The sequence below is a fragment of the Cydia amplana genome, chromosome 4 (assembly GCF_948474715.1).
Source record: "Cydia amplana chromosome 4, ilCydAmpl1.1, whole genome shotgun sequence".
In the NCBI taxonomy this organism is placed as follows: Eukaryota; Metazoa; Arthropoda; class Insecta; order Lepidoptera; family Tortricidae; genus Cydia; species Cydia amplana.
In genome coordinates, this window is record NC_086072.1 from 4396669 (window position 1) to 4410081 (window position 13413).

General features: G+C 36.8%; 1 protein-coding gene and 1 long non-coding RNA gene across 2 annotated transcripts in view; one reads left to right on the forward strand and one right to left on the reverse strand.

Moving 5' to 3' along the window:
* LOC134663121 (uncharacterized) overlaps positions 1 to 13413 on the forward strand; it is a 135111-nt gene that overhangs the window by 74809 nt on the left and 46889 nt on the right. The gene's annotated exons all lie outside the window — the stretch shown is intronic.
* LOC134663050 (acyl-CoA Delta(11) desaturase-like) lies at positions 10008 to 11047 on the reverse strand. The gene has a single exon (XM_063519343.1). It carries the CDS (start codon positions 11003 to 11005, stop codon positions 10019 to 10021), a length of 987 nt encoding a protein of 328 aa, XP_063375413.1. The 5' UTR covers positions 11006 to 11047; the 3' UTR covers positions 10008 to 10018.

The window sequence follows — 13413 nt, forward strand, 5'->3', positions numbered from 1 at the left end:
TTCGATTGAAATAAGTTACTGTGGTTACACAGATATCGATTGATAAATGACATAGCTACAAATTTGCATTCAAGTAATATTGATTTCCTCTATAGTACAATTGCATTATTATGCTTTCAAATTAAATTGTCTGTGTCGATGCTATAGGACAATATTAACAAGGGAAATGGCCAGACCATGCTATATCTATAAATTAAATCACTTACTTACCTTTTTTTTACATTCATTTTATTAACATTAAAAACAGTATTATTCATCGCAAAGATATATCATTCGTACCAACAAAAAGTATTTAATAAATAATGTTAATATTTAAAATTAACCTAAAAGATTTGAAATTTGTAACATAACGTAAGTAAGCGTTACTGCTATAAAACCGTTTCTGAAATAACTTTTGAATCATTTAAAAACCGCGGAAAACACAATTATGAATATTAATCGTGAGGCCTATTTAATTATTCATCGTTTCACCCTTATTACATTCAATAGCAAATATAGCAATAAGATTTATTCAGCTAATTATCAGAATATATTCACCGAAAGCTGAACAATCTCATTGTTAGGCATTTCATCTACAATTTCGATTTACATTATACAATCTTATACAATCTACATCATAGCCAATTTTTTTAATTATGTTACTTATACTTACTTATACCGACATAGGTATAAGTATTATATTGAAAGCCAAAAAGCTAATAACTTCTAAATTAAAATCACGTCATTATGAAACCTCTTCATTAATGTTGCTATTCATTGAAAATCAGGGTTGGCAAAATGAGCCTTCTAAAGTAGAATTCTATAGAAAATACAAATAATGTAAACAAACCAATTTACCATCATTTCTTCGTAATATCGTAATATTTGTGGACAACAATGATTTTATCAACAGTTTATATTATACCTACCACTTATTCATATCAATCACTGCTTAAATATACCTATACATGTTTATTATTAATGTTTCAATGAAAACAACTATCATAAAACTTTTAATTTATACGTCAAATGATAACAAAATCTGTCAAATGTGTTTACATTATTTGTATTTTCTATTAAACTCCACTTTTTCTAAAAGGGAGCCATAGCTGTGCCCAACTTCGCCCATGGAACAAAAAAATATTAAAATAATAATTTTACTAAGAAATAGCTTTGAATAGCTAGAAGATATGCATTGAATTGACAATAAAAGCTGACTTTAATTAGTTTAAAAGTAAAAAAAAACTGAACTAACCTATCTTCGCCAACCGTCCCCAACTTCGCCTTGTCATTTGCTTCATTATGAAAATTATACTAAAATAAAATAAATTATACTAATGCTGGTGGCCTGGCGGTAAGAGCGTGCGACTTGCAATCCGGAGGTCGCGGGTTCGAACCCCGGCTCGTACCAATGAGTTTTTTGGAACTTATGTACGAAATATCATTTGATATTTACCAGTCGCTTTTCGGTGAAGGAAAACATCGTGAGGAAACCGGACTAATCCCTAAACGGGCCTAGTTTACCCTCTGGGTTGGAAGGTCAGATGGCAGTCGCTTTCGTAAAAACTAGTGCCCACGCCAATTACTGGGATTAGTTGCCAAGCGGACTCCAGGCTCCCATGAGCCGTGGCAAAATGCCGGGACAACGCGAGGAAGATGATGATGAAAATTATACTAAAACTTATTTCAAATACGTCCATCTGATAAATCCCACGATAAATTATTAGTTGAATTATGATTTAATGCTAGTTTAGGCGAAGCTAGTTACTAAACGCGAATTTTGGGTAGACACTTACGTAGTTTTGCCAACTCTGATTTTCAATGAATTGCAAACTATGTCATTGGTGATTAATTGATTATATCGAATGTTTTTTTAGCTACCTAAACCAAAACTAATAAAAAGCGGCCAAGTGCGAGTCGGACTCGCCCATGAAGGGTTCCGTATTTAGGCGATTTATGACGTGTAAAAAAAAAACTACTTACTAGATCTCGTTCAAACCAATTTTCGGTGGAAGTTTACATGGTAATGTACATCATATATTTTTTTTAGTATTATCATTCTCTTATTTTAGAAGTTACAGGGGGGGGGACACACATTTTACCACTTTGGAAGTGTCTCTCGCGCAAACTATTCAGTTTAGAAAAAAATGATATTAGAAACCTCAATATCATTTTTGAAGACCTATCCATAGATACCCCACACGTATGGGTTTGATAAAAAAAAATTTTTGAGTTTCAGTTCGAAGTATGGGGAACCCCAAAAATTTATTGTTTTTTTCTATTTTTGTGTGAAAATCTTAATGCGGTTCACAGAATACATCTACTTACCAAGTTTCAACAGTATAGTTCTTATAGTTTCGGAGAAAAGTGGCTGTGACATACGGACGGACAGACAGACGGACAGACGGACAGACGGACAGACGGACAGACGGACAGACGGACAGACAGACAGACATGACGAATCTATAAGGGTTCCGTTTTTTGCCATTTGGCTACGGAACCCTAAAAAGCGGCCAAGTGCGAGTCGGACTCGCCCATGAAGGGTATTTAGGCGATTTAAGACGTATAAAAAAAAACTACTTACTAGATCTCGTTCAAACCAATTTTCGGTGGAAGTTTACATGGTAATGTACATCATATATTTTTTTTAGTTTTATCATTCTCTTATTTTAGAAGTTACAGGGGGGGGGACACACATTTTACCACTTTGGAAGTGTCTCTCGCGCAAACTATTCAGTTTAGAAAAAAATGATATTAGAAACCTCAATATCATTTTTGAAAACCTATCCATAGATACCCCACACGTATGGGTTTGTTGAAAAAAAAATTTTTGAGTTTCCGTTCGAAGTATGGGGAACCCCAAAAATTTATTGTTTTTTTTTCTATTTTTGTGTGAAAATCTTAATGCGGTTCACAGAATACATCTACTTACCAAGTTTCAACAGTATAGTTCTTATAGTTTCGGAGAAAAGTGGCTGTGACATACGGACGGACAGACAGACGGACAGACGGACAGACGGACAGACAGACAGACATGACGAATCTATAAGGGTTCCGTTTTTTGCCATTTGGCTACGGAACCCTAAAAACCGGCCAAGTGCGAGTCGGACTCGCGCACGGAGGGTTCCGCACCATCAACAAAAAATAGAGCAAAACAAGCAAACTTGGTTGCTTAACTTCGGTCCAAAATCACGTTTGTTGTATGGGAGCCCCACTTAAATCTTTATTTTATTCTGTTTTTATTAGGGTTCCGTAGCCAAATGGCAAAAAACGGAACCCTTATAGATTCGTCATGTCTGTCTGTCTGTCCGTCTGTCCGTCTGTCCGTCTGTCCGTCCGTATGTCACAGCCACTTTTCTCCGAAACTATAAGAACTATACTGTTGAAACTTGGTAAGTAGATGTATTCTGTGAACCGCATTAAGATTTTCACACAAAAATAGAAAAAAAACAATAAATTTTTGGGGTTCTCCATACTTCGAACTGAAACTAAAAAAAAATTTTTTCATCAAACCCATACGTGTGGGGTATCTATGGATAGGTCTTCAAAAATGATATTGAGGTTTCTAATATCATTTTTTTCTAAACTGAATAGTTTGCGCGAGAGACACTTCCAAAGTGATAAAATGTGTGTCCCCCCCCCCTGTAACTTCTAAAATAAGAGAATGATAAAACTAAAAAAAATATATGATGTACACTACCATGTAAACTTCCACCGAAAATTGGTTTGAACGAGATCTAGTAAGTAGTTTTTTTTTATACGTCATAAATCGCCTAAATACGGAACCCTTCATGGGCGAGTCCGACTCGCACTTGGCCGCTTTTTAGTATTTGTTGTTATAGCGACAAGAGAAATACATCATCTGTGAAAATTTCAACTGTCTAGTTATCACGGTTCGTGAGATACAGCCTGGTGACAGACGGACGAACGGACGGACGGACGGACAGCGGAGTCTTAGTAATAGGGTCCCGTTTTTACCTTTGGGTACGGAACCCTAAAAACGTACCTACGCTACATTAGTAACATTAGCATACAATTCTATCTTCTATGTAGCATAAAAATCGTTTTGAAATATATGTCCCTAATAAAGTCACTCAGAGCTCAGCCGCTAGCCGGTCCCCACCTCAATCTTTGACAGCATGTCCTGATTGTATGCGTTTTGTATGCTAAAATATAACAATTTTCGCATTCACCGCCTCCTGTTTTATATGGGTACGAATGGTACCTACGATCATACGCCGAGCCGATTTTTTTTTATACAAGATGCCGATTTTATTTTTCCAAAGTCCATGCCGTAAGGTCCTCTATTTACCGTTGGGGGGTCTTGCTCAGTAAAACACAAGATTTAGTTACGTCCACGTGCGATACGGCCACCGCCTGCGTTAAACGTTTTTCATAATTTTAGAAACAGTTTAAGTTACAACTAAACTGCCAAATACCACCAAAATTATATGTTCTTCCTATAATTCCCTACAAATACCTAACTATGTTGCTACGAATAATAATTTAGAAATTATCTGAGGCGTAAATTTTGACGAGATAAAATGCTCGTGATTATTATTAGGAATAACCTAACATTTCTGGAAATCCTAAGACCCTAAGAACACGTGAACTTAAAACAATAAAAAAATACCCAGACGTATTTAAATAAACATTTTATTATCTAATTCATAAAATAAGTAAAATAATTATCAAAATAATTAGAAAGCGAGTTGTGCTCACGCCATTTTTAGGGTTCCGTAGCCAAATGGCAAAAAACGGAACCCTTATAGATTCGTCATGTCTGTCTGTCTGTCCGTCTGTCTGTCCGTCTGTCTGTCCGTCTGTCTGTCCGTCTGTCTGTCCGTCCGTATGTCACAGCCACTTTTCTCCGAAACTATAAGAACTATACTGTTGAAACTTGGTAAGTAGATGTATTCTGTGAACCGCATTTTCACACAAAAATAGAAAAAAAAAAACAATAAATTTTTGGGTTTCCCCATACTTCGAACTGAAACTCAAAATTTTTTTTTCATCAAACCCATACGTGTGGGGTATTTATGGATAGGTCTTCAAAAATGATATTGAGGTTCCTAATATCATTTTTTTCTAAACTGAATAGTTTGCGCGAGAGACACTTCCAAAGTGGTAAAATGTGTGTCCCCCCCCCCTAACTTCTAAAATAAGAGAATGATAAAACTAAAAAAAATATATGATGTACATTACCATGTAAACTTCCACCGAAAATTGGTTTGAACGAGATCTAGCAAGTAGTTTTTTTTTAATACGTCATAAATCGCCTAAATACGGAACCCTTCATGGGCGAGTCCGACTCGCACTTGGCCGCTTTTTTATCATTTGTTTGTATAAACAACCGTAGCGTAGCCGCGAGGTAACACGTGTATTTTCCGGAGTTCATTTGTCTACAAAAAATATTATTGGATTATCAGCCGAGGAAAAATATCGTGGAGAAACATGCGGTAATTATTTAGTTTGGCGAAATTTCAGAGCTGTAAATTTGTTTATTGTGTATGTTAGAACTAAATAAAAAAATATAGATATATATATAATTTGCTTGTACGGGACAGCTCATGGATATCCCCTGACAACGCGTTTGTTGCGCATAATCCACCCGTTCGTCATAAAATCACGTATCGTCCGGTCATCAAAGACTTTAGATTTACTGCCACATTAAACTGAATTTATGACTAAATGTTCGCAACAGTGATGGTTTCATTGTTTTAAATGCAACATATTGGAAATTACTTTGTATAGGTCTATAGTTTATATCTCTCTCTTTTTATCAAGGAAATTGACAGATGCAGCGGCGGCAGCAACGTCGTACAACAGTAATGCAGCTGCAGTTCTGCTCATGCCATTAAGCCTGGAGTTACCATGGTTACCAGTACAATTTGCCATTGGGTTACCGGTTTAACCGGTTAACCCCGGATTAGTGGGATGGTGCAAGTGGCGCTTAGAGTTTTTCGTGGTAAATCTTCGATTTACCACGAGAAAAAAACTCTAAGGCAAATTGTACTGGTAACCATGGTAACTCCAGGCTTAACCGGTTAACCCCGGTTTAGTGAAGGGTGCAAATGGCCCTATAAATTACTAGTTGGAGGAAGCCTTTAAGAATATTGAAAAGTAACATCGTTCTGCACTATAATGTGCCGTTACAATGGAGGGGGCGAGAGTCACGACAACTGATTCTGAGAATTATAATATGTGCCGCAAACGAGTAGATGCTATCAGTTACAGGTAAATTCTGAGTAAATTGCCTTATTATTGTGTTGCCGTCTTTGCATAATTAGTATTAATATAAAAACAAAGTTCCGAGCTTGAAATATGCTAGTTTTCTGTTGACAAGTCATTGTTTCAAGATTCATGCAAGCGCCCACTCTGCAAAAGCGAAACCAAACAAATCCGAAATGTTAATGCATAAATTATGATTCGCTGTAAAATAAAACTAAATTAAATTCTAGTCCTAATTGAACGTAGCCTAGCGCTAGCAAATTTATGGATCTTTAGACCTAATAAGATTGTCCTACAGATTAGACAAACACTGCAATGAAGCGTTTACGAAAAGCGGGAGATAACCACACATAGACACCAAGCAACTCAAATATTGTAGATATTTTTATTTAGGTACATAAGTAAATCACTTTTATTGAACAACAACATAAACAACATAAAGTAACCTAAATAAAATTAAAACTACCTACAAAACTAAAACTACTACTTAAAAAAGGAAAACTAAAAATCTATATCTAAAGAGGGCCCCTGGGGCATAGTACCAAAGATACTGGCAGCATTTCCTCGCTGAATTGCAACGCTTATTCGTTGAGCGAGGAAGCTGCCAGCTCTTTTGTCCCCAGTGACCTCAACCAGTACATAAGTAATTACAGGTCGTAAAAGTAGACGTAACTAAAAATAAGAAATACCATACCAAATTAAATAATACGGGAGATATGTGGTGACCGCGAGTTGGGTTTACTACGTATGGGCAATAAACTATTTCCAGACTAATAATGGCAAACTAATTATCATTTGGCAAAAATCATTTCCCAAAACAATTTATAGCAATTTTACAGTTAACAAAACTCATTTTTGGCAAGTTATTTTTTTTAACATATTATAATTACTTGGTCATGTTTTATTTTACCAAGTACCTATTATTTAGTTCGAAAAATATTTAGCCCAAGTAGTACACCCGCCGAAAACTCACCGAAAATCGACTCCGATGGTATGGCCACGTCATGAGGCGCCCATCAGACCACATGACGAGAAAGGTGCTAGAGATGAGTGAGAAGCCTAGGGGTCGCGGGAGGCCCAAGACAACATGGATAGGTCTTGTAAAAAAGAACCTTAAAGAAAAAAGAATACCACCAGAGACGACCCAGGACAGACGCTCCTGGCGACGCCATATAAGGAGAGCCGACCCCAAGTAAATGGGATAAGGCTAGGAAGAAGAAGAGGTAGTACACCCGCGCCATCGCGTAATAGCTGCCGTGATCTGTGGTTGTCCCCTGTTGCGGAGATTCCTTAATAATGTGTACCCAATTTATACTTGATGACTAGCTTAACTACCTCATTACAACTTTACTTCACGTCTTTATAGAGTCTGGCCAGACAACTGTGTCGGCAACGAGATTTTAGCAACACGAAGTTTGTGGAATGAACAACAATAGTCAGCAGTTTTTAAACTGTCGTTGACAATAAACTGTTTTAAAACAAAACCAGTGGCTTTAGATTCGAACTAGGATTAACTAGTCTTTTATGTTAAAAAAAAACAACGAGTTGCACTCCGGGAGTGCCTGCAGAAGTGAAAACTGACATTGTAACAGTTTTTCGATCAGGTCACGTGTCCGTCTTACGTCTTACGAATCTTACGGTCACGTGACCTGTCGCGAGTTTAACATTTTTTCCCCATCACAAAAAGTGCACAGCGCCGCTAAAGAAGTTTTCACTTCAAAAACTACGGGGCCAATTGTAGAATATATATATTAAATCATAATTATAAACAAAATTCTTAACTTTCCGGAAATAAAAGGTCTAGAGTTATATCTTTTATTATTCTACTACTAGTATGTAACGTGAAATTTTTACAATTTTTGCAACTATTGAAAATAACATTGCCACGCGCATGAAATTGCCAAAGTTCCATTCAAATTGTTACCTATTTTGTATCGGAATAAGGACATTTCACTTTGTATTAGTATCGAAATGTTTAACCGGTCAAACGTGAGCAGGTTACATATTATAACGTTATGGCTTTCTTAGTCGTTCCCCCATTGCGGCAAGGTTCCATTCGGGCATATTTTATATAAGGCAGTCCAATAGGCAAGCGGACGAAATAGTGATAGCGATATAACTCTTGTATAATTGATCCGACATCTAACATTGACCCGACAATAATTAAAATTACATCAAATAATATAATAATTCAGTTCATTTTAAGCGATAATAATATTAAAAAAATGACATAATTGATACAGTAAGTTTCACTTAATTGTCCTAGCACTTTTTAAACGTCAAACCAAATTGTACCCCGTTTAAACGGGGGTATTATGCTAATAATATTATAAGAGCTGCGGTTCCTATTTACTACCGTTGCGGTTTGATACTCCATTTTTAGGGTTCCGTACCCAAAGGGTAAAAACGGGACCCTATTACTAAGACTCCGCTGTCCGTCCGTCCGTCCGTCCGTCCGTCCGTCCGTCTGTCACCAGGCTGTAACTCACGAACCGTGATAGCTGAAAGTGAAAAACAGTTGAAATTTTCACACATGATGTATTTCTGTTGCCGCTATAACAACAAATACTAAAAACAGAATAAAATAAAGATTTAAGTGGGGCTCCCATACAACAAACGTGATTTTTGACCGAAGTTAAGCAACGTCGGGCGGGGTCAGTACTTGGATGGGTGACCGTTTTTTTGCTTGTTTTTTGTTGATGGTGCGGAACCCTCCGTGCGCGAGTCCGACTCGCACTTGGCCGGTTTTTTATAAATGACATAATTGCAGAGCTCGTCGTGCATTTGCAGTACTCTCCGAGCGTAGGCGAGTGTCTCTCAGACGACCAATGTCCTTGCGCTCTATGTTCACTCCATAATGTATTGAAATTGGTTCACAGAGTATTATCCCTGAAAAATCTATATCCATCATATACATGGTCGCGCAAATTAGTTAGCCGGTTTGCCTATACGTAGATGACACTGTACACAATTATACGTATAGATGGTCAAGCAAATCTTGTCAGTAGAAAAAGGCGCGAGATTCAAATTTTTTATGGGACGATAACCCTTCGCGCCTACATTTTTCAAATTTGCCGCCTTTTTCTACTAACAAGATCTGTTTGATCAGCTATAGTATACTTACTTCTACTAAAAAAATATTTCGTGTTTATAGTTACATGGGATAATTGAAAGTTTTTACGGAACCCTCGTTGCGCGAGTTTAAAGAACTCTCAGTTGACCGGTTTTTTAGGTATATACATGAAACTTTAAGGGGTACCTAATGAAACGAAAAATTTCATACCACAATCGATTTTAATAATTATATCATAGTCTTATTACATATTACATTAATTAAATTCGAAACAAAAAAATATGACTTAATACCTACATAATATTACATTCATTAAATGCGAAAAAAAAATATTTATCACTAAATACATTTTTTTTACATTAATTCTTCAGTAGGTTAACTAATAATATACATAGTCTGCATATAAAAATATATAGGGAGGAGTTAAAAATCTGTAAAAATACAATAGAAAATTGTTAAGGTCCCCTAAATAGATTATTAGTAGATATAATAGCCTTCTTAATAACTACGAAATTTATAGGTAGTTAAATACAATTATATTTACTTGAAATCGAATTCGAAGAATCGTTTTTTTAAACGATAAACGATGAAGGATAACAAATTTTGTTCTTTCAAATCCAAAAGTTTGATGGAAAAGAGCGTATCAGCTAAATTTTACGAGCCTGCTTTTGGGCGAAATATGGTTGGACCTGGTTGGATATGTTCGGATATGGTTGCCCTGGTACCTGGAAATATCTAATTCTTACAATATAACAGTTCTACATTCTTAGTTTCTTCTTCGGTTTGGTCTTTGTCTCCCCATCCCCATAGGTTCTTCCCGTCGCCAGTTCTTTGCGATCGCGCAATAATCATTTTGTCCGGAATTACTTTCAAGTCATAAGCCCAACCAAGCAAGGCAAAGAAATTGATGAACATGGTAGCAGCATTGAACATGGTGTCTCCTAGTTCAGACGCTTTGTAATCAAAGGGAAACACATGATGGTAGTTGTGGAAACATTCTCCCGTAGACAAAATCGAAACTGCAACATTCTCAACAGGTCTAATACTCTTATCAAATGGTCGATTTCCCCATCTATGCCCGATGCTGTTGACCAAGAAAATGAGGTTGATGGTGAGCACGTGACGAAGCATCGTACATATATGCCAAGAATTGCTCAAACTTTCATTCCAGAAATACATTGGGACAACTGTTGGTATAACATACGCCCACAGTCCGATAACAATAACGGCATACTTTCTTTGGAACACTAATAGTTTGTTACTGTAAATGTCATCCATGTAAATGGTTTTTCCTTTCTCCATGACCTGGGGGTGTTTCCGAACGAACAGCCATCCTATTTGCGAAAAGAAGAAGCCACGTCTTGAGTTGTGGGGGTCAGCATCCGTGTCGGTATACTTGTGGTGAATCCTATGGTCTCTCACCCAATAAATGGCTGTATTCATAAAGGCAATGCTATTTAAAATCAAGAGGATAATCTGCAGCGGCATCTTGGCCTTGTACGCCCTGTGACACCAAAGTCTGTGTGCTCCAGCCGTGATTCCAAGTTTTGCTCCTTCAAGTAATAAGAATGCCCATATTATTGTCGCCCATTTGGCGGATGTAAAACATAAATAGATTCCATACAATGCAGCTAGGTGCATATACGCAAACTTTAGCACATTCAGTTTAACGAGTTTGAATTTGTGCGAGTCACATAAAGTTACGTCGTTTCGGGTATCCATCGTCGAAACCCGAATCCGATTTTTTTTCGAATAAACTACGCGCAGGCGACGCGTGGCGACCGAGTTTGCTTCCCCGGGCGAAACTGAACCCGCTTTCCAATGAACGTTTATTTATAAAGGATAAGGTTACAGAGGTTACCCCTACTGATATGTACCAATGTTTTCAATACATTGTCATGTACAGTCGAGTTCACAAATATCTTTACAAGCAAAGGTTCCAAAAATATATTTACACGCCTCCAAGACATTGGTAACAAGGTCATGTTATAAATTTTATTATTTTGTATTTTTACATTTGTACACTTGTCTGACCGTAAAGTCATATTTTCCATAAAAAGCAAACTAATAAAATAACCAGTGTGGTTCAACGATGAGAAATATAAACTTTGAAGGGAAGGGTTATATACTCGTAACGTGCTCGTAACACTTAAATTTAAACTCTCGCGTTTTGTACACATATTTAATTAAGTACACAAACGGGTCTACCGCGATATAATTTCATTGTTTTTACTTTAAATTCCGACGGTTCAGTTGAGTTGTTGAGGTTGAGTTGAGTTGTTGTTGTTGCTGAGTTGTTGTTGAGTTGGTCAGTCTTTCCGTGACCACATCTGTTGCAACTCAGCTAAAGCGTCGGAATTTACGGAAAAACAATGAAATTATATCGTGGTAGACCCGTTTGTGTAATTAGATATGGGAAGGGTTATAAAAATGCAGTACATGAGTAAGCGCATCCTTTGTTGTGAAGTTACATACTCCGGGTCGGACTTAGATTCTGCAGGGCACGCGGTCGAAAGCTGATTGATAGTATTGATACCGACCCGGCGGCGCTCCACTACAGTCCAGTTCATAAATATGTATACTTTTCACCTTATTGCAAATTGTAATGGATTAAGGTGAAGAAATGTATACATATTTATGAACTGGACGGAGACGGACAAAGCGGAGCCGGCATTCGTTGGTATAAGTACCGCGCGGCCAGGCTGCCAACACGCGTGCAGCACAAAGGTTGGTAGGTTCCGTCACCTACAATTTGTGTGTTGAGCACGGATATTTGTTCCTGAGTCATGGGGATTTTCTATGTTTTTTGAGTATTTATATATGCATAACATAATATCATTGTCTAAGTACCTACCTACTCAAAACAAAAGCCTTATTGAGCTAACTGTGGGACTTAGTCAATTTATTAATGTCCTACGATAATATTATTTATTAATGAACGCGGAACGTTAAAATTCCATAGAAACAGTCATTGAGGTATACAAGAGACGACATCTCGAATAAAATGTTTCCGCACCTCAGAGAAGTGCATGCACTTCTTTGCTTTTAGTACGTCACCGACCACTGACGAGATGCCACACATCTACAGAAAAAAAAAATGCCTTCGTGCGTGTTAAAAAGTTGCAACAATAGCACAAGAAAATATAATAAAAGGGATGGAATAACATTTCACCGGTAAGTAATGGAATAACTGTTGATTTACTATTATTTAGTTTTCAAAGTAAATGTTTGGTCGTAGAAAAAGTATTATGCAACGTTGTTTAACTGAGTCAAAAAATACTCGTGGCGTCTTTATTAACAATTTTCGGCTTCGCATGCATGCATGCACTTCTCTGAGATGCGGAAAGATTTTGTTCGAGATCTCGTCTCTTGTATATACCTCAATGGAAACAGTAGGTATATTTACATTGGACGCCACGAGGATGGCGTATTTAATTTGATAATGGAGTTTTTAATTGATAATTAGTGAGCTTTACTCATCTCCGGGTCACTTATAACGAGCTATGAGGGGTCTCTGATAGCAACTCTCATTATGCATATTTTCTGGATACATATTATATATTATTTGGTGATAATAAATAAATATTTCCATTACTTAATTAATGGTCATGTGATCGACTCAATAATTAAACAAAAACCAACCTTGTTTTGGTGCCAGTACGGTTCATTTTGGTGTTTGAACTTGTCGTAATAATTAATCTTGTTTGTCAGGTGATCGAATACAGATAAGTCTTGTATTGTATTACATTCGACATCTTATGCAGAGCAAGATTTTCTAACATGAATTAGCAAAGGATTAACGTTAACTTTTACTAAGTACCTAGGTGCTACTAAGTACTACTTTTGATTATTTAAATTCAGCGTAACAGTTATCTATAGGTAGATAATCTCATGTGTTCAACTGTCGGTTTGTTTTATAAGTTACTAGCGACCCGCCCCGGCTTCGCACGGGTTAACAAACTATACATAAACCTTCCTCTTGAATAACTCTATCTATTAAAAAAAAAGCATCTAAATGCGTTGCGTACCTACTTTTAAAGATCTAAGCATACAGACAGACAGACAGAGCAGCGACTTTGTTTTATACTATGTAGTGATTTTGGAAGGTAAAAAAAACCGGCCAAGTGCGA

What these genes read in the sequence shown, in the direction of transcription:
- LOC134663050 (XM_063519343.1), bottom strand. Translation starts at nt 11,005, where the DNA reads ATGGATACCCGAAACGACGTAACTTTATGTGACTCGCACAAATTCAAA.